The sequence below is a fragment of the Rhamphochromis sp. 'chilingali' genome (genome assembly GCF_963969265.1).
Source record: "Rhamphochromis sp. 'chilingali' genome assembly, chromosome: 3".
Lineage (NCBI taxonomy): Eukaryota > Metazoa > Chordata > Actinopteri > Cichliformes > Cichlidae > Rhamphochromis > Rhamphochromis sp. 'chilingali'.
Window position 1 is genome coordinate 27,035,303 of NC_137931.1, and position 27,147 is coordinate 27,062,449.

At 39.5% G+C, this 27,147-nt stretch overlaps 1 protein-coding gene across 6 annotated transcripts; it reads left to right on the plus strand.

Moving 5' to 3' along the window:
* The first annotated feature begins 9,099 nt into the window (after positions 1-9,099).
* LOC308393299 (protein NLRC3-like) lies at positions 9,100-26,786 on the plus strand. Of its 6 annotated transcripts, XM_080876965.1 has the most exons (9): positions 9,100-9,392; positions 9,519-9,620; positions 14,532-14,599; positions 15,209-15,493; positions 18,116-19,877; positions 21,418-21,591; positions 22,416-22,571; positions 24,510-24,562; positions 24,726-26,786. In XM_080876965.1, the coding sequence occupies exons 3-9, from the start codon at positions 14,566-14,568 to the stop codon at positions 25,274-25,276; spliced, it is 3,015 nt and encodes a 1,004-aa protein (XP_080733091.1). In that variant the 5' UTR covers positions 9,100-9,392; positions 9,519-9,620; positions 14,532-14,565; the 3' UTR covers positions 25,277-26,786. The 6 variants fall into 6 exon arrangements, with proteins under 6 accessions (XP_080733091.1, XP_080733089.1, XP_080733088.1 ...); XM_080876963.1 differs by having other exon boundaries at positions 9,100-9,635; XM_080876962.1 differs by having other exon boundaries at positions 9,100-9,620.
* The last annotated feature ends 361 nt before the right edge of the window (positions 26,787-27,147 follow it).

The window sequence follows — 27,147 nt, forward strand, 5'->3', positions numbered from 1 at the left end:
ATCTCTTTAGTAAGAATAAAAAACAACAACAACAAAAAAAAAACCCATGAGATGATGTGTCGTCCTATGTTTAAGGAGAGATCAATCACATGTTTGCCCTCTTTCTTTCTTTCTTTGGTGCACTGGGGAGGTGTGGGATACGTACTGCATAAAGTTCCTGAAGTCAAAGTAGGATGAAACGTGGAGCAGTTGGGGAGCTGATCCATCCTTAACGCTCTGGAAGCGACTGCCATCGTTAGTAGTAATGATGTTTATCTACGGCTGGTGAACAGTACATTTGTACTTTACTGTTACCAGCTGGTATTCACTGTCTCACAAAGTTTAATATTTACAGCCTTCAAAAATAAGAATCTTCCGTTGATAAAATTAGTTTCAAGCAGGGGCGATTCTAGGATCAGAGCTTTGGGGGTGCTGAGCACCCAGAGAGCTGCCCAGCCAAGCAAGATAAACTTTACATGTCACGATGAGACTTCTTCCCTGTCTCTTTCAGTCCCTGCATCCTTAAATGTCTCCAGTTGTCCCGAGTTCACTATGACTGTCTCCTTGGTGCATTTAAACACCTGTTCCTCCCTGTCCTTGTCATCTGTTGTCTTCGTCTCTGTTACCAGTCATCAAAATTTTACCATCTCTGTGCAAGTCTGCAAATTTCTTTATTAAATCATAAGATTCTTAAATTCATCAAGTCTCTCTGCCTGGATCCTCGTCACAAAACATGACATCACTGTTTTGTACATTTTAACACAATTGAATCCCCACATTCATGAAAGAAAACCAGAACACTTTTTTGAAAAGTCTGGAACAAAACCATCAAATCTGATAAAGGTTATTTAAATTCTGCAAAAGAAGAATGTATTGGAATAAAAAATATATATATATATATATATATATATATATATATATATATATATATATATATATATATATATATTATATATCCTAACCGTAATTACTGGGGGTGGGGGGGACAATGAATGACACCAATAGTGAGTAAAAATTCAAATTCAAATTTTATTTGTCACACACACACAACCATACACAGTATGACATGGGGGTGAAATGCAAAAAGTAAACAGTATAATACAGATACATATAAAAAACTCCCAAAACAGAATAAATTATTACAAAATATTAATAAAAAACTATTAAGATGGAGGCAACTTTGCCTGTGGTACAATGTATTCAGTGTATGAAAAAATCTTTACTGCAGATACTAATTTTACTAATTTAATAATAATAATTTTGTGTTTAAAGGTTTATGACTTTCATGCTTTCATAGTGGTACTTAGGAGAGCTTGACATTTTTATCAGGTGGTACACACTGTAAAAAGTTTGAGAAACACTGATAAGTGTATGTGTGCTTTTAAAAAACATTTAAAGCTGCAGTACAGAATCTTTGAAACAAGCTTAAAACATTTTTAGAATATAAACAGAGCATCTGCTTCTCTTTACAGCTCCTCACTCCACCAGGGCACCATTTGGCACTTTCTGATAGTGTGCAAATGTGATGTACGTACAGCGGCAGTCATACAGACAACTGGACGGTCCAAAAGTTGGCCGACCTATTACTGGCTGAGGTTTCAGTAGAGTTGTGGCTGAACCACATAAAAATATATCATTAATTTTAATCTCCGCAATCAATGATAATGTTTTGTTGGAATGTTGTTAAAGAGGGTCAAAAATGTTTCAACCCAGTTTGTTTTGCAGATTCTGTGTAGCAGCTTTAATATAGGGAGGACACAACTTCCAGATTGTGTGAAATCAGTTTTTTCTCTTTGTCAGTTTAACAGTTTCTGTTTTGCCTGTCACTGTTCCCTGTCTGTTTTCTTACCTGGATCTTTCTGACCTTGTACTTTCTCCTCCTGTAGCAGTCCCTCGGACCAAGGAAGAAATAGAGAGAGCCTCGACGGGTGCAGTAATTTTTACTTTGAGATTCATTCAGAATCTAACAGTGCTGAGGTGCGCCAATGCACCGTGAAAACTAAACAGAAACACAAAATACATTTTCTTAGACGCTTATTACAAATATGAACTCAAATAAAGCAGAAAATACAACAAAATATCAATTAAGCAAACAAATACAACTTAAAACATGTACCTCGCTCCGCATTCCAAGGGCTGCAAATTGTTAATTTCGCTAGAGTCCGGTATCACGCTGCTTTGCGCTTCATTGAGAGCTGCCTACTGGGACATGTGCGCCACAAAACCGGTCTGAGCTGGAAGTGCAGCTTGCCGCTAACTAAGCAACAGAGCCCTCTACTGCAGTGGTCCCCAACCTTTATTGCGCCACGGACCGGTTTATGCCCGACAATATTTTCACGGACCGGCCTTTAAGGTGTCGCGGATAAATACAACAAAATAAAACGAGTACCGGTACCGAAAAAAAGAAGATTTACTCATAACACACATGAAAAGACCCAGGAAAACCGAGTTAACGATAAAAACGATAACAAAATAACGCTGAAAACCGATAAAAACCTTGAAAACCATACATTTCACACCTGAGCCTCAACTCTCGCGGCCCGGTACCAAACGACTCACGGACCGGTACTGGTCCGAGGCCCGGGGGTTGGGGACCGCTGCTCTACTGGACAGTACGCGTAGCTGTTCAGGCTTAGATCAATAAACAAAACGGGACCTTTACACCTCCCCTCTTTGGACTGACAATCATACACAAGTAGATTCAATTAGATGAAAAATTACATTAATATGAAAAAAATTCTATTAAGATCACTAACAAAAAGTCCTCTCTCAGTGTACTTTAAACCAAAAGGCAAATAACCAAACCACATGAACATCTAATAAAAGATATAAACATTGAAACACTGATCCAACATTATTCTTGATTGATGGATCATTTGATTTTACACTTTTACCTGAATGTGGCTCCTTTTCTTAAAAAAAAACAAAAACTTCCTTATATCCATTATGAACCTGGCTGTCTCTGTGTACACACACACACACACACACACACACACACACACACACACACACACACACAAAATAGGAGTTATCAGGTTAATGGGCATTCAGTCAGTCAGCTAGTTAGTATCCATTTCCAACAGGACAGTGGTAACAACAGTAGGCTACGGACAATTTAAAGTTTTAGATTTTAAATAGGCTGTATATATTTCAATGGGAGCAACAGGACGGTCAAATGTCGCTGATTTTACTACAGAGTAGGACGGATTGTAGGGTAGCAAATATTGTCGGAAAAGTTTTCAACACTGCAGGTTACCTGGTGTAATGTTTTTCAGTTAAAAAGAAACATGGCCTGACGCCTACCTAACTATATAAAAAGTAACTGAAGGTTAAATGCAGTTAATATGTCTTGTTTTAAGCCAGGCACTTACACCTCCGCTCCGCTGCGTCTCAGCCACCATCGCTCTGGCAGCAACGGTGCTGGAGAGCTGGAACAAACCATTCTTCTTTTTTTTTTTTTTTTTTTGGGGGGGGGGGGGGGGGGGGGGGGGGGTAAATATAAGTAAATATACTTTTGTTGTTAAAATGTTACGTCTCAACCAAGTGCTTCAGCACCCCCAAAAATGGGCTAAAATCGCCCCTGGTTTCAAGTGCTAACAAAGGGTCAACGTATGTTAAATGTATTTTTTCACCTTTCTGAAATTTTGAGTGGCTTCTTTCTGCCTCATATCTCGAAATGATGCATTATGTTCACCTGTTGGATAGACTGTAACATCCTTCATATAGTAATTCATCTCTTTCTGTCTGTAATTTAAATTTTGTGAGGCTTTCATGTTGTCCTCTTGTGATTTTTGGACTAATTTGAGGTTCATTATGTTTATGAATTTTGTAATGCAAACCTTTGTGGCTCCTCAGTGCAGTTGTACCTGCCATTTTAATGTCCTTATGTATCAAAAAGCCAGTACAAAATACGATCCCATCTCTGTGATCCACTGCATAAAATCGCTGTCCCCTTCCTGATTTGCTCTTTTCTTTTCTTTGCATGTTCTTCACATCATCTCATCAAGCAAATTTAAATATCAGACAAAGATAGCGCAAACACAGCATGGAGTTTCTAACTGAAGGTGTTTGTTATCAAGTGGCCTAGTCAATCAAGCTCTGACTGGAATCTTGAAAACCCTCCAATGTGACTGAATCTGATCTGCAAAGATGAGTGGTCCAAAATTCCTACACAGCGCTGTAAAAGACTCTTTGCCAGTTATCACAAGTGCTTGAATGCAGTTGTTGCTGTTAAGGGTGGCCCAATCAGTTATTAGATTAAAACAAACAATGTTTTTCACACAGTGCCGTGTAGGCTTGGATTTTTCCGCCTCCCGTTAATATTAAGCGCCTTCATGTATAACCTGTATTTTGTGTTTAGTTGTGTTATCACTGTCTGATTTTTCTCTCCCCCTGTTAGGCAAACTTTAATTGGATTAGAAAAAAAAATCTAAGAATGCTTCTTATTTCCATAAAAATGGCATGTAAAAGCCTTTGCTTCTGGTTCTGGCCCTTCATAATAAAAGCCTACTGGCTGCTTTGACGGTTTTATTTTATCCAAATCTAGAGTCAACTGTGGTATCTATCAGCATCTATGCGCTGTGCTCCACTCCAACGTGTTTGCTTATATTAAAGTGAGGGACGTGAGAGGGCAGAATATCGTTGGTGAACCGGGGTGGTTTCCTCCCCCCTCCCGCCTGTTCAGCCTCCTGAGCAGCTCACGCGCCTTTTCAGTCTTTCAGATGTGGAGCGCAGAGTCTTCTTTCTCTTCTTCAATGTATGAATCAGCAGTAAGCTTAATTTTTCTCTTTCGTTAATTACGTCTTGATCTAATTAATGTTTGGAGTTGTTCAGCTTGTGTTTTATTGGAAAGTTTCTGTGACTTTTATTCTAAAGGGCCATGTGGTCAGAAAGAGTATAAGAAAAATACGTCATACTTAAAGTTAGTTTTATATTATTATATGTTTAATATATTATGTTGTTTGAGTGCAGTGCTTTGAGATCCTGCTTTATTACTTGGAGTTAAGTTGCCTTTAACCGTCTTATAAAGTCAAACACACCTGGCTTTGGCAACAGTTTGCCTCCAGGGGTTTTGGCACAATCACGATTTTATCAGAGATACAATTAAAAAAAAAAAAAGGGAAAAAAAGCAACAATTTAAAAGAGGTGAGCTTTTCGATGAGGTTACCGCTTAACATTTGCTGGTAAAAGTAAAAAAAAAAAAAAAGACACACAAGAAATGATGAAAGATGATGATGAAAGAGACGGTGCGCCCTGAAGTGGGGCACATTAGAGTGGGCCGTGACCGTTGCCGGTTACTGAGATGGTTTCTGTTTGCGGGTGAGTGTGGGTTTCACTCCATTAAAGCAAACAAACGAACAGAGATCAGGCAAAGACAGAACACACAAACTTGTGGAGATGCGCACTCTTTGGATGATACTAAAAACCGTTCATTTTCATACAAATCCTTCCTACAAAATAGTTCAACTTTAGACAGCAACAGCCCAGCAAAATGTGATTGAAACCCTGACCACCTGTAGTATTTGCCAAAAAAAACGAGCCAGAAGAATATTCCTGTTGCAAAAGCTGCAGTTAGTTTATGGTAAAGTGGCTTTTTCTTTTTATCAAAGGGTAAAAATTATTTTTGATATTAAAAATGTTAAATAAAGCACATTTTTTAGATATTAAAAAAGTTTCTTAATTTTATATAAAACCCTTTCGTTAATCATGTTCAGTCTATTTAGTAACAGAAGTAAAGACAGACATAAAAACACTTCGGAAGTGACTTTTTGGCACAAGCTGAACTGTAGATGGACAGACGGCTGCCCGTGGGAGTTATTTGTTAAAGAAAGCATTTTTAAAATTAAAAAAAAAAAATCACAGACACATTCTGACGAATCGCAACAGCCCACTTCACTTTTACAGATTCTTGTTTGAACCTAAACAAACGTGTCACAGATCAGAGCCAAAGCTTTTGTGAAATTGAATTCCTCGCCCAAATCCGGAACTGCGAGTGGTTTCCGCGTAAGACAGAGGACGCCTCATGACATCTCTTGCAAAAATAAAAATTAAAAAAGATAAAAAAAGAAGGAATTGAATGTTTGTTTGTTTTTTATTTTATTTATTTCTTTTTGTGAGAAGCCTTAAACCAATAGGGTTAGTTCTTGAACAAAATCGCACTGCAGAGGGGCTAGAGGGGCTTGAGCACCCGCCCCTTTCCTGATGGGTGCCCAAAGTGCCCTTTTATTGAGGCAACTTTAAAAAAAATTATTATTATTATTATTTTTATGTGTGTGGGCGTGCGGAGTCCTGTCTGTTCGCCCTTGACGGCAGAACGCGCTGGTTACGAGCCGGGAACGAGCTCACAAAGAGCACGCGCATTTTTAGCGGTCCGGTGTTCCAGATTAGGGGTGGGTTTTTATAATCGATTCATCGATTAAAATCGATTCTGGCTTGGATAACGTAAAATCGATTCATTAAAATCCTGAATCGATTTTTTAATATAAATTTATTTTGTCCGAAATGCCAGAATCTCTGGTGACATCTCACAAAATTTCAAGAACCACCAAACAGTAAATGAGAGCAGGTACAGGGATTCTTCACATAGACTTAAACACAGGGCGTGACCCGCGGATCAGAATCAGTTAGATGTCGCCTTTCTCACAGTCGGGGCTGAAAGTGAAAGCCGACAGCTCGCTGATCCGGCTTTGTGTTCACGCCCTTTATGCGCTGATTCTAAGGCTGTTAGTTTGATCTCTCTCCAAACAATATTGACCGAACCAGCAGCAAAAGAAGATCCAAACGCTTCACATAAACATCGTCATGAATTCACTCTTTTACTGTTTTGCTTCCATTGCGATGCGCAGCTCTCTCTCTCTCTCTCGAACAGTTTTGCTTTCTTCATTATTCGCTTGCTTGTTACGCACAAGTCTACTGTTGCTTACAGCGCTGTCGGCCGCTGTTTTTTTCCCTTTTACATTCTTCCGAAAAGAAAACCTCATTTATGCTGTTCAATACTGAACAAATTTAAACTTTTTAAAATTATTCAAAATGCAAAATGCTTAGCCGTGTCTCTAATAAAACCGCTGTAACGTCAGAGGTAATGTTCATTAATTAATGGTTTTCTTTCGTTTTTGATGTACTGCAGAATATTTTTTATAAAATCCCAGGCCAGGAAAATCACCTACATGTTTTTCTGTGTTTTATCTTCAGCTACTTTGACACAAAGGCATCTGCTGTGATGCTCACAGCTTGGATAAAGTCTTGCGAGTGTCAGCTTCCTTTTTATAGATACAAAAATATGTAAATGTACTGATCTGAATTATATTTCTGACTGTCAAAATTTCCCAGATTTAAATTGAATCGAATCGAATCGAATTAAATCGAATCGTGGATCGAATCGATTCGGGACCTTGTGAATCGGAATTGAATCGATTCTAGAAATCAGTGACGATACCCAGGCCTATTCCAGATCTACTGGCGTTTAGATCAACTGGCGTTGGTCGAACAGATGTGTGGCAGTCTTGCGTTTCAGTAGCTCCTACCGACAAACCAGCAAAAAAACGCCAAATGTGTCACCTGTGACACTTGTGAGGTTGTCTCAAACACACTCCGTCAGTCTTGATGCTGTTGAACAACAAAATGTTTAAAAATGTGGCGAGTTTACCTGGTGATATCCTCATGCGCGACGCGATCGCGAAAACAGCAAACAAGTAACACCACGCCGATGTTGTTCACAGGACAGCAAGAGTAAACGATCGGGAGACTCTTGTCGTCGTTATCGTTCCCCTCGCACGGTTTATTTCTCCGAATTCAGCGTTTTTGCTTCACAACTACAGCGTGCTGTTTACTTTGTGCACTAACATGGAGTCGAGTCAACCAGCGCCACCTCTGGCCAAGTGCCACAGCCTACAGCCAGATCAACTGGTGACACACATCTGCACCACGTTTGAATTCGTGTCATGCACATTTGTACCTTTCAATTGTGTCTGTTTGTGCGTCATGCAAATAAACCTTTGAAATGAATGAAATGATATCATGTATTTATTATCAGCCTACATTTGTACAAAATGCCAAATGACATACACATAAGAATCACCATCCTGATATCAATACTTTTGCCCATACGAAAAATGTCGTGAACACACTAATATTTCACCAGTGTTGTAACATCACATGTCGTTAGCGTAGTCTGTCTGTGTCTTCCCTCTGCAAACAAACATGTTAGAGTTGGTTGTGATATACAGTCTGCATAAGTGTGGTCAATCTAATAAACATTTATAAGGAGATGGCAGTTACTGTGAATGTACAGCAGTTACACAGTGATTAGTAATAAACAGCCAGACAATGACTCTGACAATCTCATTCAATCTTGCAGATCGCACCTTCTGTGGAAAGTGGTACCACACGGTGTGTGTGGACTTCCCCTGTGCAGAAGGCGACTACAAATGTTGTGGGTGCTAAATAAACAGAAAAAAGTGATCCCTGTTGTCTTTGCTTACTGATTGTTTTTAGTGTTGACAATCCACATTGCTGGCATTGCATCTTTCAACATGTTTGTGGGTAGATTTGGATGTACCAGGGGTAAGTGCAGCCACTCAGCCTCTACTCAATGTGATCATAGCAGCAGGTGCAGATGTGTCACAAGTTAATCTAGTAGTGGGCTATGGTCATGTGTTAGTGGTGGGAACAGTCATATCCACTCACTCTCACTGGCTGTTTATTACTAATCACTGTGAATTCACAGTAACTGCCGTCTCCTTACAAATGTTCATTAGATTAACCACACTTATACAGACTGTATATAACTCCAGCCATGTTGATGAATTGCCTATATTGGCTGGAAATATTCATTTTCAGGGAAAAGACACAGACAGACGATGCTTACAGGATGTGATGTGACAACACTAATGAAATATTGATGTGTCATATTTGTCCAAGGTGTATTTCATTGTTATGGAAAAAGAGAATATCAAAATCATGATGACCAATTGGAGTGGTGATTTCTATGACTTTGTGTATATAATTTGGAATTTTGTACAAATGTAGGCTGATAATAAATACATGATATCATTTCATTCATTTCAAAGGTTTATTTGCATAACGCACAAACAGACACAATTGAAAGGTACAAATGTGCATGACACGAATTCAAACGTGGTGCAGATGTGTCACAGGTTGATCTGGCTGTAGGCTGTGGCACTTGGCCAGAGGTGGCGCTGGTTGACTCGACTCCATGTTAGTGCACAAAGTAAACAGCACGCTGTAGTTGTGAAGCAAAAACGCTGAATTCGGAGAAATAAACCGTGCGAGGGGAACGATAACGACGACAAGAGTCTCCCGATCGTTTACTCTTGCTGTCCTGTGAACAACATCGGCGTGGTGTTACTTGTTTGCTGTTTTCGCGATCGCGTCGCGCATGAGGATATCACCAGGTAAACTCGCCACATTTTTAAACATTTTGTTGTTCAACAGCATCAAGACTGACGGAGTGTGTTTGAGACAACCTCACAAGTGTCACAGGTGACACATTTGGCGTTTTTTTGCTGGTTTGTCGGTAGGAGCTACTGAAACGCAAGACTGCCACACATCTGTTCGACCAACGCCAGTTGATCTAAACGCCAGTAGATCTGGAACACCGGTCACAGCTGCTGGCTACCTGTGTAAGGCTGTCATGGGTCTGTAGCTCTGTCACCGTTTTAGGGAACAAATTTAGTTTTAAAGTATTTAGAACATATTTAGTTTTAAAGTAAGTTTCCGGCTTTTCCTGCCTTTCTGGAGGGATTATATTTCACTAAAAAACGGTCTAATGTGCATGTCCACATAATTATGCATTATTATAATTATAATATATTTTTAAAAAAGCAGATTATATTAGATTTATATTTTAAATAAGACAAAATTTGGATTTTACAGCAGTAAAATTATTGTATCTCTACAGTTTAAAAATGTAATAAGCTTTGCCCCTGCACAGAGTGGATAGTGAAACAAATGGAATCATCATAATGACATTATTTCATATTTATTACTTCCCCCTCCTCATTGCTTTATTATTGTAGCTCTAGTAATAAATAATAATGTAAGGATTCTGGATCAGCACCGAGATGCCCATAGTATATACAGTACTCTGAAGAAGGTCTAAAATGTCACTGTGTGTGCGTGCATGTGTGTGTTTTATTTAGCTGGATTTAAAAAAATATTACTCATGACATAACATTGTCCAGACATGGCTGGTAAGGACATGAGGAGGAAACAGTAGGAGCTGTATGAGGCTACTAAAGGCAGTGCTATAACATTTTTCTGTCATCATTTTATTTTAGATTAAGTGCTGGAGTTGTTAGGTGTGGATAATTAGATTATAGTTTATTGCAATAGCAAGTTGTGCCTTGTTCTCACATAGACAGCAAGTGGAGAGTGATATATGAAATGATGGGAAGGAAGGAAGAAGAGAAGCAAAGAGTGATTCACAGGCAGAGCCTAAATTATTTCTCACAGTTTTTCGTTGCCTTATGGTTCCAAGCGCTGTCACCAATCTTTGCATTTTGTTATTATCTCATGACACTTGTTTAATCAGCTACCATCTCTCCTATGGACTTTTTAATGTCTACAGTCTCAGATCAACACAGCCCTGCCCTTCCCATATTAGATTCTTGATGAATGTGTGTTGTTGTTATTCAGCCTGGTTCAATGTGCCCCTTTTTAACTTTGAGCACCCGCCCCTTTAAACCTCTCTGCACGGCCCTGGTCAGGTGTGAAAAGGCCTGCAGAGAAATCGTTTCAGAGAGCCAAATGGGCCGGAGTGGTGTTCAGCTGTGTGTTTGAGGTAAAATGGGATTTTAAAAATGTATTATCATTTCCATGTGACTCAGCACAGGTGCACGATTTCAACTATGAGCGCACTTGTTGCCAAATGCAGTGATCCGATCGGTCAGATCTGTTTATGCGGATCCGACAAACCGTGAAAATGGAGTTTGTTTCGAAAAATAAAGGTAAAAAGAAATCGTCCAGTGAAATTACGCGGTCGGTGTGAAGGTCTGCAATAAGAATGGTCAGAAAAAATATTTTTAACGCGGGAAATATTCGGAATGATTTACGCGTCCTCGTTTTATTTCTTTTCTACCACTTCAACTAGATCAGAAGAATAAGCTGCAGACCCACATGTGTGAGGCTGTGAGCTCTAATTTGAAACAAACTGCGCCCTTTGTTCTTTTGTTGAAAATTCTATTTTCACATTGTATACAGTATATCTTTTTCTTCTAATCGATAAAGAGCAACTGAATATCTCGGCAAAGGCATGAGAGCAGAAAACAAATATTAAACACAAACCTCCTTTTGCCACAAAGTCTTGTCGACCCTGGAGCTGGTTGCTGTCACTTTGGGACTATTTTTCATCCATGCAAACGCCAGGATTTCTATTTTGGATGAACCAGTGTAATTTGGGTTTGGAACTGAATGTTTTTTGTTTTAAAAATATATATTTATATTTGCAATACTTGATTTAATTTAGTTGTGAAGAAGAGAGCACAAACAGGGTGGAGACGAATGTCTCTGGGGGATTTGTGAAAGAAGAATCAGAGAAAGAATGAAACGGAAAGGTTTGCAGAAGTGAGACCTGCTGTGATGTGGAGACAGATTGGACACAGTGCTCAGATTCTTTTCATTGTCCTCCTGTCGTTTTGTTGGTATCACTGTTTCCAACTCAGGTTGAGTGAATTGGAGACAAAGTCAGAGAGACAAGGCTGAGATGGTTTGGACATGTGCAAAGGAGGGATAGTTGATGTACTGTACAAACGATGTTGAAGAGTAGGAGGTCAGAGGAGGTTCATAGATGTAGTGAAAGAGGACACTGACAGGACCGGTGACCGAGCTAGGAATAGAGTGAGATGGAGGCTGATGATCCAATGTCAAGACCCCTAAAGAGAGCAGCCAAAAGATGATGAAGAAGACATTTTTGTTGCTTTTGCTGTGACTCGTGAAGACTAACGTGGCCTCTGCAACTATTTTAAGATGGAGATGCAAAGTGTATTAAATAAAGACTTTGTTGCTAAAACGATTTCGGTTATAAAGGTGAGCAAGAAAGACAGAAACAGACAACTGGTTGAACATGATGATTCATATCAGCACAGGAAGAATGCTGCACTGCGCTTGACGGAACAGCTTCTTCCCCACAGCTGTCAGACTCCTGAACTCTGCCTCCTGACATCTGACCCACGTTAAACTCATGGACTGAACATACACACACCCACAATGGACAACTGTACCCTCAAACACAATAATAACATGGACTGAACCACCACTCACAACCACTAGCACTTTATATAGCCTCTGTAGAAACTATCTACACCCTCACTTATCTTAACTGCACTACTGTATAGCTCTGTGTAAATAATCATTCTGTACATTCGATAATTTTTAATCCTACAACTGTTTACAACTTGCATAGTTCCCATTTCTGTATAGCTGTATATCCCAGATTCTGTAAAGTTATTTATTTCATATTCTGTATAGTTTTTCATATTTATATTCATATCCTGTACATAGCTTGTACTCACTACAGCCTGTACATACTTATAGTTATAGAATATTCACAACATACTTCATACCGTGTACATTATAACATACCATAATAGACCCATTTCTGTAATATACTCACATATCTATATTATCGCTAATATATATTGTAATATATCTATATCACTAAAGCACTTCTGGATGGATGCAAACTGCATTTCGTTGCCCTGTACCTGTGCATGTGCAATGACAATAAAGTTGAATTCTATTCTATTCTATTCTATTCTATTCTATTCTATTTATTAACTTGTTTGAACAGAAACCACTTGCTGAGTCACACATGAGCAGATGCCACATCTCAACACAAAGCGTCTGTTACTGTACGAGTTTCGTTATTAGGACCTACAGCAGATGACTTCCCCTCCCTGAGTCTGACTGTTACTTTGTGTTAAAACGTGCCTTTTCCTTCCCACTGTCACCAAGTCCTTGCTCGTAACAGTTCTCAAAGATGTTCTGTTGGGTTGAGGTCAGGACTCTATACAGGTCAAGGTCTTCCACAAACTTGCTCATCCATGGCTTTGTGGACCTTGCTTTGTGCACTGGTGTGAAGACATGCTGGAACAGGAATGGGCCATCCCCAAACTGCTACCACAAGGTTGTGAGGATGAAATTGTCCTAAATGTCTTGGTATGCTGAAACATACCTGCTCTGTGAATTCGCATGGTCTACCAGTTCATGGCTGAGTTAGTGTCACGTTCACTATGCTATAATCCCACTATGAGCTGACTGTGGAAAATACTGAGTGTGCTTGTTATGCAGTGCACAATCCAGTCACTCTATGAAGACACTTTTCCCATGCTTATAGACATCACAGCTGTCTTTATTTTAGCAAAGCTGAATCCGTGTCAGGTTAGCAGTAGTCTAGTTAAAGAAGATGATGTGAGTTTATGGCAAAAGCATAAATAAATGTGTCCAGCAGGGATGCTGAATGTGAGGTGCTGTGTTTGCTTCAGAGTTGTTACACCTGTGAGTAGGGATGGGTACCGGTATCGGTTCTGACATAAACGGTATAACCAGACCGAAAAGCAGCGCACATTTCGGTGCTTTCTTTCGGTGCTTTTTTTCCCCCTGAGATGTCATACACTTTGAATACTAGCCAATCATTTTAACTACACCTGGCGACGTATAGCATTTTGTTAAAAGTCGAGAAATGCACCGTATTTGATAGCTTGCTGTGAGACCTCACACCGTGCACATCTACTGCGGGTGTGATGCCTGTAATCGGACGCGGAGTTAGCAACATCCCCCAAGAACCGAAGGAGGAGAGTCCTGGCCCCTAGCCCTGCCAGTGTAGCAGAAATGATGACGGATGATGATGCAGCAGCAGCCGTTCTTCTCTGAGTGAGTGGCTTAATGTTGTTCGTGTGTAATTTACATTGAGTAGGCCAACCACGTTATTAAATTAATGGATGCAAGGTGAACTAGCAAACACCGTAGTAGTTAAGCGGCTGACTTCTTGTTTGATGGCAGATACTCCCTTCACCCTGGCCAAAAAGGCTAAAATGACCAAAGAAAAAGTAGAAAACAGCTAAACATGAGAGGTTTTTGGACCAATTTTGTGTTCTCCATTCTTTAAGCACCGGTTCGAGCACCGTTTAAGCACCGGCACCGTTTCAAAAGTACCGGTTTGGTACTGGTATCGGATAAAACCTAAACGATACCCATTCCTACCTGTGAGTATGAGCAACATAAAGTGGTTAAAACGGACAATAAATTCAAATTTCTTCTCCTGCCTGATTTTTTTGCAGAAAAACATGACATGCTACTTGTATTAGTTCAGATTTATTAGCAAAATACCAAGAAAAATGTACTTAAATCTAATATATATTTTTTTTGGTTTGGTAAGTTTAGATCTAATCATTTAATAAGTGGCAATTCAGTACAAGCAATATATATTGTTTATATTATGAATAAATGGATAAATAAAATGCATAGATGTAACAAAATGTTGAAAATCTCTGGTTTTTTCTCTCTTTGTGTTGTCGTTGTTGTTGTTTCCCAAGGGCAAAGCTGGAGAAGGCTTTAAAGCAGCAGCTCATGGATTCACCAAACCAAGCGTCTCGCTCTGCAGGTACGAGTTCAGCAGCATGTTTGGAGAGACGTCATTAAGGCAAACAAACATGAATCACAAAGAGGATTTTTCCAGCGAACACAACAGAGCTCTCTGCTTAACTCCATATAGAGGAATGACATTAAAGCATTGGCAGAAACGCTCAGACAGTAAAACAAAGGCTAATCCATAAAACATATTAAACATTAAACCAAACATATTTCATGATTAAAAAAATAATGTGAAATTTATGTCTCAGCCAAATAAAACAAACAAACAGAAGAACAAAAACGGGCAGCTTCTTATATAATATGCTTATGGTTTTCATATCAATCTTTACATGCTTACTTTTCAAAAATTCTAAAACTTGCTCATTTTCAGTACTCAGAGAGAAGTAGCATACACATAGAATATTTTTATCTGTGGGAGCTGGTGGACAACCTTTGGTTGGAATTTTGCAGAGTCTACTCATATTGAGTTAACTAGGAAGTCTATGCTATCTGAACTACACTAATTAGATGTATTTGTTATTAAATTTCAAGGTCAATCAACTTTCATCTTTCTTTTTTAAGAAAAAATGAAAAAGAAAAGAAATTTGAAATCCTCACATCAATTTCTTTCTTTCCACAGAGAAGGAGCTTGCCAGAATGCGAACACAGTTTGTGCAGAGGGTGACAGCAGAAAATTTCACACAGCTACTTGAAGCCCTTGTAACAGACAATGTCTTGAATGAGTTGGAGAAAGAAAGGATACAGGAAACTAACCAAACTAGAGCAGACAAGGCACGTGACTTCATTGACACCGTGAAGAAAAAGGGAGAAAAAGCCTGCAGGATAATGATCAGTCACCTTCGAACCATTGATCCTACAGTTTCCTGTCAGCTAGGTTTGTCCTCTGGGCCATCTGTTCGGTTAGGTGAGAAAAAAAATATTTCTGTTATGATTTTTATCATTGCACAGTTTGCTTGAACGGTGAGAGTATGATGCATTTCTTTTTCTATTGTAAATCGTTTGTCGTTTGTCTTCGGTCAGTTTTCATTTAAATATTTATGGAGTGCCTTACTTGGTTTTTAAATTACTATAAATTTATCTGGAGAAGTGGAGTCCAGTCCATTCTTGAATTACCTTCTGTGAAAAGAAACGAGCAGTTGGGATATTTATATCATCCCAATTGGTTCCTGCATATTGTTGTTTTCCCTGATGGATGAAAAGGTTGTTTCCCTGAACCACTGGGTTGAAGAATTGATATTGACTATTATCCTAACTTACACAGTAACAGCTCAGAGTTCTGGCAGAACTTTGGGCTATCAGAAACTGAATTTGAATAACTTTTATTTGAATTTGCATTGCTCAGATTGAATCTGAATTTCTCAACTTGATTAAAAGCTTCCAAAACTGAATTTGAAAATTCTTCACCTGTTCAAAGACAAAGCAGCCATTTAAATAAAATATAAGATATTGTTCATCTGTAACTGCAAAAAGAGAATTTAGAAATGTAATTATTAACAATTAGCTGTAGATTACTGATTGTGTAATCTACAGCTGTGGCCAAATGTTTGGAGAATGAGAAGTGTTTTGTTTTGTTTTTTTCCACACAATTTGCCGTTTCAGTGATAGTCATATCAGGTGATCCAGATGAGTTAGTAGCTTCTCTACTGTCAGGGTCTCTGCAAGCATATGGGGCTCTGAGAGGGTACAAGTTGACAACTTTGGAATTCTATTGGAAACAAACTATCATATTTGTTTGTCAAATCTGAACCCAGGGCAAACTAACCTAAATTGGCGTTTTTAGCTAACAGTCACAAAAGCACAACAGTAACTGTTTTGGTTATAATTTGTTTATATTAAGCTTTTTCTTATAGAGGTAATATATTTATTACCAACCTGAGAGTTTATCTGCTGGTCATTGAGCATGACGAATGGGAGGGACTGAGGACACAACCCTGTGGAATGCCAGTGTTAGTAATAATGCTGGCTTAAGTCCTATTGCCGATCCTGACGGACTGCGGCCTGCCAGTCAAAAAGTCCTGTAGCCAGTCACATAGGGTGGGGTGTAGGCCGAGTGTTGCCAACTTTTGAGTGAGTTTGTGTGGGATGACAGTATTGAAGGCAGAGCTGTAATAAACAAAAACTACCCTGATGTATGAGTCTTTGTTTTCTAGATCTGGAGGGTCTCGAAGCAGGTGTAGAATTGAGGTCATCCAGCAGACTGCCTGCAGAGCTGGCAGAACTGCAACTGAGAAGTGAGAGGGGAAACTGAACATATTTGTTACGTCCCCTCTTAAATGCTAGGCGATGAGGGTGGGGGACAGTAACAGTTAGATCCAGGTGGAATGAAAAGAACGCCAGGCAGAGGTATTTAATATAAAAGAGATCTTTATTGTAGGCAAACACCTCAATAATTACAAATGGCAACAACAAAAGGAGACAGCACCGCTGCTTTTTAATAAGAAATCAGGGAGGTCAACCCAAAGTGGTAATGACCACTCAACAAAGAAAGCAACAATAAGGCTTCAACAGAAAGAGACAGCAACGCTGCTAACAAACAATATCCAGGCAGGCCACACAAACTAATGAAGGCCGCCATCACTCATGGGCAATCACTGCTCAGTTAAGCACTACTCACACACCAGAGTCACACACCAGAAGGCTGGTCACACGCAGCAGGCTGTTCCACACCTAAGTCAGTAGCCCACTCTGACCAGCACAGAGGGAAAACCACCAGAAACCTCTCCTTCCTCCTCCACACTGCTCTTCTCCAGCTTATATCACCCCTGAGGGTAATTGGTTGTAACGAGAGCAGATGAGCAGCAGGTGTGACCTAAAGGAGAGGGCAGGGGCAGAGAGAGACAAGGGGAGGGGCCAGAACGAAGGAGGAGGAGAGAGAGAAGACAACACCACGCCCACACACTCCCACAGCCTCCCAGGATGTAACAATATTCAAGAGCTAAATTTAAAAAAAGGATAAAATACAATTTCTTTGGTTCAATAAAAGGATCAGGGATTGCAACATCTAATCCTTTTACTGAATCAAAGAAAATTAATTCATTCTGTTTCAATTTAGTGACAATCATCTCCAAACCAACACACTGGATTTCAAATTTAGGTTAATTCAGTTTTAGAAGCCTTTTTTTTTTATCTATTGTTGAGCAAATCAGACTCAATCTTAGCAATGCAAATTCAAATATAAATTATTCAAATTCAGTTTCTGATGGCAAAAAGTTCTGCCCATATCAGAGCACCTGGCCTTCTTGGAATGCTCTATTGGCGTGCTGGAACATGCCTCAGGTGGAATCTACAATGTCCTACTAGGAGACTTCAATGATCATGTAGGCAATAACAGTGAGACCTGGGGTGTGACTGTACTAAACAGAGTTTATCTATAATGAACCCGTTGTTCAAGCATTAGGATATTGAAAAGTGCACTCGGCACTGGGAAACACTATGTGGCAAGACAATTAACAATTTTTTATGAATTTATATTAAATAAACCAACCATATTAGTCAGAAAATTTTATGTGTTGTTTTTTTCTGTTAGCAGCACTTGAGAAGTGTCAGCTCAAATTCAAATCTACTCTGAAGAAGAAATTCCAGTGTGTGTTTGAGGGAATTCCTAAAGCAGGGAACCCAACCCTGCTGAATCAGATCTACACAGAGCTCTACATCACAGAGGGAGAGACTACAGAGGTCAATCGTGAACATGAGGTCAGACAGATTGAAACAGCATCCAGGAAATGGCACAGTACAAAAATAACAATCAGACAAGAAGACATCTTTAAAGGCCCACCTGGAAGAGATGAACCGATCAGGACAGTGTTGACAATGGGAGTGGCTGGAATTGGGAAAACAGTGTTAACACAGAAGTTCACTCTGGATTGGGCTGAATGCAAAACCAATCAGGACATCCAGTTCATATTTCCATTCACTTTCAGAGAGCTGAATGTGCTACAAGAGAAAAAGTTCAGCTTGGTGGAACTTATTCATCTCTTCTTTACTGAAACCAAAGAAGCAGGAATCTGCAGCTTTGAAGACTTCCAGGTTGTGTTCATCTTTGATGGTCTGGATGAGTGTCGACCTCCTCTGGATTTCCACAAAACTAAAATCCTAACTGACCTTCGAAAGTCCACCTCCGTGGATGCGATACTGATAAACCTCATCAGAGGGCATCTGCTTCCCACTTCTCGCCTCTGGATAACCACACGACCTGCAGCAGCCAATCAGGTGCCTGCTGAGTGTGTTGACATGGTGACAGAGGTCAGAGGATTTACTGACCCACATAAGAATGAGTACTTCAGAAAGCGATACAAAGATAAGAAAAAAGCCAATAGGGTAATCTCCCACATCAAGACATCACGAAGCCTCCACATCATGTGCCACATCCCAGTCTTCTGCTGGATCACTGCTACAGTTCTGGAGAATATGCTAGAAACCAGAAAGAGGCGAGAGTTGCCTAAGACTCTGACTGAAATGTACATCCACTTCTTGGTGATTCAGGTCAAAGTGAAGAAGGTCAAGTATGATGGAGGAGCTGAGACAGATCAACACTGGAGTCCAGAGAGCAGGAAGATGATTGAGTCTCTGGGAAAACTGGCTTTTGAGCAGCTGCAAAAAGGAAATCTGATCTTCTATGAATCAGACCTGACAGAGTGTGGCATCGATATCAGAGCAGCCTCAGTGTACTCAGGAGTGTTCACACAGATCTTTAAAGAGGAGAGAGGACTGTACCAGAATAGGGTGTTCTGCTTTGTCCATCTGAGTGTTCAGGAGTTTCTGGCTGCTCTTCATGTCCATCTGACTTTCATCAACTCTGGAGTCAATCTGCTGGAAGAACAACAAACTGGGGCACATTTCTACAAGAGTGCTGTGGACAAGTCCTTACAGAGTCCAAATGGACACCTGGACTTGTTCCTTCGCTTCCTCCTGGGTATTTCACTACATTCCAATCAGACTCTCCTACAAGGCCCGCTGACACAAAGAAAACGTAGCTCACGAATCAATCAGGAAGTAGTGCAGTACATCAAGCAGAAGATTGGGGAGAATCCTGATCAGGAGAGAATCTTTAATCTCTTTCACTGTTTGAATGAACTGAATGATCGTTCTCTTATGAAGGAAATTCAACAGTCCCTGAGTTCAGGAAGTCTCTCCACAGATAAATTTTCCTCTGCCCAGTGGTCAGCTTTGGTCTTCATTTTATTGTCATCAGAAAAACACCTGGATAAGTTTGACTTAAAGAAATACTCTGCTTCAGGAGAAGGCCTTTTAAGTCTGTTGCCTGTGGTCAAAGCCTCCAACTACGCTCTGTAAGTTACCATTAAATACACTATCATCTTTAGAAACTGACGGAAATGAAAATGATCACACTTATTAGTAATAATTTCATTTGTGTGGCACTTTCAAAATACACACATATAAAGGTTCTTCACAGTTTGGATAAAACCACACAGGTATACATGGTCGATTACACAGTGAGACACTAATTGGACGATCTGAGAAGGTGACTGCTGGAATACGGTCCCAGCAGCTCTGCTATATAAGCAGGAACCTGGCTCTGTATGTGATTAATACAATTTTAAAACACATTCTGAATTTCACTGAAAGCCAGTGTTTTAAGCATTATACGTGCTGTTTTAAGCATTATACGTGCTGTGTTCTTGACCAACTGAAGCCAGGCAAAGGAGGACTGAGAGAGCCAAAATTGAGACAGGAGAAAATTATAGTAGTGACTACTAAAAGTTCCATATCATCAGTAAAGGTTTGATTTTTGCAATGTTTCTTAAATGAAAGAAATGAGACTAGATGGTCTTAGAGACATGATATTCAAAATTCAGATTTTAGTCAAAAATAATAAAACTTTCAGATGATTTGATATTACCTGCATATGGACTGACCCAAACACACAAAGAACAGAAAACCAAGTTGGTGGAGAGCCTGCATGACCGCGGGGCAGACGGTCAGCAGAGTCTCTCTGAGCCTAACATGGCTCTCAGTTAAATACCTTCTTCAGGAACAAAAGGCAGTACACAGCTGTTTCACACCTTATGGTTCACACCCCCTTGCTAACTCCCAGAGTCCTCAAAGAGACAAAAGATTCTTCCTGTGGAGTTGTCTGCTTCCCCCAACTTCCTTACTAGACCCCCACCATTTGTCTTACTGTATGAGTGTGAGACATGTTAAAATCCAGTGGCACCAAGGCATTATACAATAAAATAATGTGATTAATACATAAGTAGAATATATTCCTATACAGGTCATAGGTCAAATGTGATATGATATTTGAAAATTTATATGGAAATTTCTATATGTTCGCCTCTGTCAGTGCGCCCCAGGGTGGCTGTGGCTACAATGTAGCTTACCATCACCAGTGTGTGAATGGGTGGATGACAGGTTGTGTAAAGCGCTTTGGGGTCCTTAGGGACTAGAAAAGCGCTATACAAATACAGGCCATTTACCATATGTTGATAATACCTACTAGACCTATAAGAATCATAGTTTCTGAGTTATATTACTTTTTGTCAATTTTCAACCAATAAATCATTAAGTTGATCTTGAAAACCTTGGGGGCTGTTAATATGGCCACACATTATACCCCTGCAAAGTTTTATCGGTATTGATTCAAACGTTTTCAACCCATCATGTTTACAGACAAAATGACATGAATGCATGCACACAAACACTACCAAAACCATAACCTCCCTGGCAGATCTAATTATTACATAACTGGTTCAAGAAGTCCTCAAGAAGTGCTGACGAGGACATGCAGTTGTTAATATGAATTTCGAAGTGTCTATTAGATAAGGATGATGCAAACCATTTCAGAGCTTGTCATTACTGTCTCTTCAGACTATGTGCCTGTAATGTCTCAGAGAGAAGCTGTAGAGTTCTGTCTTCAGTTCTCAGCTCCCAATCCTCTAGATTGAGAGAACTGGACCTGAGTAACAACAACCTGAAGGATTCAGGTGTGAAGATCCTGTCTTCTGGATTAAAGAGTCTGCACTGCAAACTCAACACTCTTCGGTAAAAATTATTTAGCTTCTTTAAATAAAAGCCATTTATTTTAAAATATCTTATCTGGTCTTACTCATATTAACTTTTTTTTCCATCCTTGAACAATAAGAAATGAGGAGAGGTTCCGTTTTTGTTTTTTTGTTGTTGTTTTGTTTTTCCCAGATATTGCACAGTCCTTGATGTAATCTAACTGGGTTAAATTAATAGTAACATCTGGGGAATTCAATACTGATATGTACTTCAATTTTAGCTGAAGATTCAAGGGACCCAGTAGCTAGTGGCAGACAAAACTGCATAACAAAAGCAGCTGATCTAAGATTAATGATACTATTTTTTTAAATACTTGAAACTTGAATATCGTCCATTTTAAGTGAACGTGTTATTCTCCTTAGCACAAGGAAATGTGGCAAAAAGAAACTGTGTGAATCTATTAACGTATGTCCTTTTAAAAACAAAAAATTAAACCTTGTTTCTCTTTGCGACCTTTGTGGTTGCATTTATGTAGTTACTTATGCTACAAGCCACACTACAAAACCAAATCAAAGAACAGGACTTACTGTAATTTAGCTACATACATTACCTCCTGTGTTTTGTTTGGTTTTCCTTTTTTTGCATTATTGTAAACTAATCTTAAATTTTCACAGGAATATTTATTGCTCATTCAGCATGAATATGTTGCATGTATAGAAAATGCAAATCAAAGACAAAAATGTGAACCACAGTGAATTTTGAGTGACAAAAGCCTGATATGGATAGTTTACAATTAGACAGTTGAAACACCCTAGTGTTAGATTAGTGCCCTAAAAGTGTCTGTCTTCTGATGTTCTGTGCAGACTGTCAGGCTGTCTGATCAGAGAGGAAGGCTGCATTTCTCTAGCCTTAGCTATTAGCGCCAACCCTTCTCATCTGAGAGAGCTGGACCTGAGGTACAACCATCCAGGAGAGGGAGGAGTGAAGCAGCTGAAGCAGCGGAGATGGGAAACTCTCAGGTATGGAGAGGCCTGGTGCAGCCACAGGCAGGACAGTGGAATAGTCTTGACTGTAGATGTGGATATGATAGTGTAACTCTGTGTTAGTTCTGTGCATGTGTGGTAATCTGTCCAGGGTGTTTTACACCATGTCCCTCTTTGATAGCCCCAAATTCAATAAGCTGTTAAGAAACTAAAAATGATGGGTATACAGTAGGGGTGGAGCCGAACCCGAATACAGTATTCAGAAAGGCACAAATAACGTGTTTTTTACAAATATTTATTTCGAACAAATACTTTAAAATATATATTTGTATTCAGGAACAAGGGAAAACTTTAAATCAAAAATCTGAGTTTCCTTATAAGACCGCAGTGCATGTGGGTGACGTGTGAAAGAGGTGACTGACACTGGCTGCTCCACACAGCAACAGAGAAGGCTCGGCTGAGCAAAAAAAGACTGAACTGCATCACTATTTTTGTTGAATAGATTTTTTTGTACCTCACCTGGGTTCTGGAGGCAGTTTATAACTTTTGCGAAGATCAGTAGATTATTCCATTACACTGCATTATTGACGTCTGCAGTCGGGTCGGGTGGTCTCATGTTTGCTCTGTTTACGTAGCTCTGTTAGTTCGGTAATTTAGACAAAAGGCCGTTGACAGAGTAACGTTAACGTTTGGTTAAAAAGGTTAAAACAATGCTTGTGTAGTTGTGTCAAATTGTATGCACTTACGCGAGTTGCATGGTACGTTTAAGTTACTTTGTCTTTTGCAGACAGCAAGATATAGGCTATAGGCCAGTTAACCTTAGCATAGCTTCGCGTCACTCGTTAACTTAGCTGAAACTCCCCACATGGATTTGGGCAACCAAATAGAAAAGAGTGTGGCTGCTGCTGAGCCATCTCTTGGTCCTCCACCAGGCAAAAAAACTCAAGTTCTGTGTGGAAGCATATTACAGTCAGTGCTGCAGAAGAAACCAAAGTGATATGTGTGCAAAAGTCAAATCAGCAGACGCAGAAATATCAAACATCTGTCAACCTCTGCCATGGATAATCACATGCTCTTAAAGCATCCACTCTTGATACGGTCTGCCAACCCCCCCACAAGCACCAATTCATCATCATAACCATGTTCTGCCCCTGCGAGTCAGTTTCGCTGTCTGTTCAGCATCCTCCAACAAGGACAGGTGGTGGTGGTGGTGGTGGGGGGCTTCATAATGTTTGCAATGGTATTTTATTAGTTGTTGGTTTAACCCTGGATGAGGCCATGGCTGTTATGTTATTTTCACTTCAATTATGTTACATGTTCATTGCTGGATTTATGGAAAAACATCAACTAATACTGCATATCCATAATTATTATAATGGATGTAATTAAAGAATACTTACACTATAATGTTTATTTGAAGTGTAACACAAAAAAATGGATTTTTATACCTATTTTGAACTTTACTCGGATACAAATACAAATACTTTCCCCCCCTCAACAAATATAAATACCGGCTGCTTTGCACATCTCTCGTATACAATAAAGCTGGCTCATTATGTCTAGTCTATATATTCAGATTACACTTAATTGGTTCATTTGTTATGCACTCTGAACACGACAAGAAAAACTGTTGTTGCTATTCTTAACTCATAGAGAAAGTGATTTGAAGCCCTTCTTCTACATCTGAATTTTGTTGTTGGATAGTAGGGGACAAACTTGGAAAAAACTGGTTATTAATATAAAAAAATCAACAGAGTTATGGCCATTTGTACATAATAAAACAGACTGAACTGGTATGAATTTTTCTATTTTGTAACAGTTCAGAAGTTTTTTTATTTTCTAAATTATTTATTTTTAACATTTTAAATGTAAGTTTATATTAAAGAACAACTTACATTCCTTAAAAATGTGTGTAATGTCCATGTGTGCATGCTGAAAGAGACTGTGCTGGTCTGACCCCCCTCCTCCTTTCAGGGTCATTCTGGAGCCTGCTGGAGAACAATGGTTGAGACCAGGTCTGAGGAAGTGTAAGTGTGTTTTTAATGTGATTCATGAAAACATTCAACCATCTTCAAACTGTCACATGACTCATTCACATCTCTGATGTCAGGAGTCATTATCAAAGTGTCAATCAATGAACAGATGATGGATCAATAACTGGAACTGGATTGTGTTTGTTCTCTCCATCAGATTCCTGTCAACTCACAATCGACACAAACACAGTAAACAGAGAACTTAAACTCTCTGAAAACAACAGGAAGGTGAAACGTGTGGTGGAGAATCAGTCATATCCTGATCATCCAGACAGATTTAATGACTGTCCTCAGCTGCTCTGCACAGATCCTCTGACTGGTCGCTGTTACTGGGAGGTCGAGTGGAGAGGAGACATTGAAATATCAGTGAGTTACAGAGGAATCAGAAGGAAAGGACACATAACAGACTGTGGGTTTGGATCAAATGATCAATCTTGGAGTCTGAGGTGCTCTGACAGTGGTTACTCTGTGTGGCACAGTAAGCGGCACATGCGCATCTCTTCTTCTTCATGCTTCTCGTCTGTTACTAACAGAGTAGCAGTGTATGTGGACTGTCCTGCTGGCACTCTGTCCTTCTACAGAGTCTCTAACATTTTGATCCACCTCCACACCTTCAACACCACATTTACTGAACCGCTTTATCCTGGATTTAGGTTAAGGTCCAACCCTGATTCCTCTGTTTCTCTCCCCCTGTTAGGCAAAATTTAGACTGTTACAAAAAAACAAAGATGCTCCAGTTATTCCAAGATCAACATATTGCTTCTCTGTCTTTTTCCACTTAAAGCTTTACAGTCAACATCAGTATGTTGTGTTTCTCTGAGTTAAGCTGATATGATTCAGTTTTTGTGAACAGACACAAAAATTGCTTAACTTTGTATCAACTGCAGCCCTGCACCAGTAATAATAATAGATTGGATTTATATAGCGCTTTTCAAGGCACCTAAAGCACTTTACAATGCCACTATTCATTCACTCTCACACACTGGTGGAGGCAAGCTACAGTTGTAGCCACAGCTGCCCTGGGGCAGACTGACAGAAGCGAGGCTGCCATATCGCGCCATCGGCCCCTCTGGCCAACACCAGTAGGCAAGTAGGGTAAAGTGTCTTGCCCAAGGACACAACGACCAGGACAGAGAGGCCAGGGATCGAACCGGCGACCTTCCGGTTACAGATGTGATTCCCAACCCCCTGAGCCACGATCGCCTCAGTAGTGAATTGAAAGCATGGAAGCATGGATGCAGCAGCCCCTATTGAAAAAGTCAGACATTGCACCAACTCCTGCCAAAGTTCCATAAAAGTTTCCTGCTGTTTGTCTTAGTTAGAGTAGTTATTTTGTAATTCGTGATTGATCAGTAATATACTAAATAATAATGGTTTTTTTGTCTTTAAATAATACCAAAGATCGTGTTCAAATGATATTACTTGCTAATAAAGAGAGGTTTCCAAATATCATTAAGCTGTAATTTCATACAAACACCTTTTGCTGCCAAATCAGAATGTGTTTTGGAAATTGGGATCCTGAGCCTGGTGAAATACTCCATTTATTTTAATATTTTTCAATAAAATACATCAGCCTGTATGTCTTAACTCCTGTCTCAAAGGGGACCACCGGTGTTCTGAGACTGCCATGCCTTTTTTCTGTTTTCATAATGAATTTGCTTGCTTATTTGTGTCCCTCACTGGATGTATTATAATGTGACAATACTGTAGGAGTGATTTTTTTGGGGTTGTTATCTTATGCATGCTGCTAGTGGTCACGTTTGTGTTTTTTGTTTGTATGGTGATTGTATTAAAGGTAGACGCACATAATTAACGCCAGGTGTGTTGTTGATTGCGAGGAAGCAAACAGTTTGTGACCGCTGCACTGTTATGTTAAATCATGTTGGAATAAAGAATCTAAAGGACAAGATAAGTATGGCTGGAGTTATTGGACTGTATCAAGTTTAATAAGTTAATGCACACCAGTGACATCGCGTCACCCCTGCCAAGAAACACCTCAGTGGCTTCAAGCGTAAGCTTAGCCTTTACAAATACAAATGGGTTATTAGCTAAAGGACTTTAGTTCAAATTGTTAAATAAAACTGTAAAATAGATGTTACAGTCTCTTATTAACCCTCTGTGACGACACTATCAAAGGGACTTTTTCTGATGCTTTATTTGACATGTAACTTCTAACACTTGAAAGCTGTAAGTGTAGCAGTAGTAGTTTCTTCACACTGCTTTCCATAAAGATTTAATAAAGAATTAAAGAAAGAAGAAGAAAATTTGATTATAATTTGTGCTGTCTTGCCTGTAACTTCTCCACAGTATGCCTTTTGTCCTGTCCTCCTCACATCCTTCCCAAACCAGCCATGGCAGCTTGGCCTGATTCTGCTGGAGAGTTCTTCCTGGTGTTGCCAAGCACTTGTTCATAGTGAGCTGCCTGATCATTGGTGTTTTCTCTGTATTATTGTACATATAAATATAAAGCACCTCAAAGTGAAGAATAAAATAAAGTGAATAAATAAAATTCTATTGAATTGATCTGATTATGGGAAGAAGTGACGGCAGGTAGTGAATTAATAATGAACATTAATTAT

Bases quoted from the DNA above. Each gene is read 5' to 3' on its own strand.
- LOC308393299 (XM_080876963.1), top strand. From the start codon at position 14,566: ATGGATTCACCAAACCAAGCGTCTCGCTCTGCAG. The intron at 14,600-15,208 runs GTACGAGTTCAG...TTCTTTCCACAG, and splicing joins CCAAGCGTCTCGCTCTGCAG to AGAAGGAGCTTGCCAGAATG. The intron at 22,572-24,509 runs GTATGGAGAGGC...TCCTCCTTTCAG, and splicing joins CGGAGATGGGAAACTCTCAG to GGTCATTCTGGAGCCTGCTG.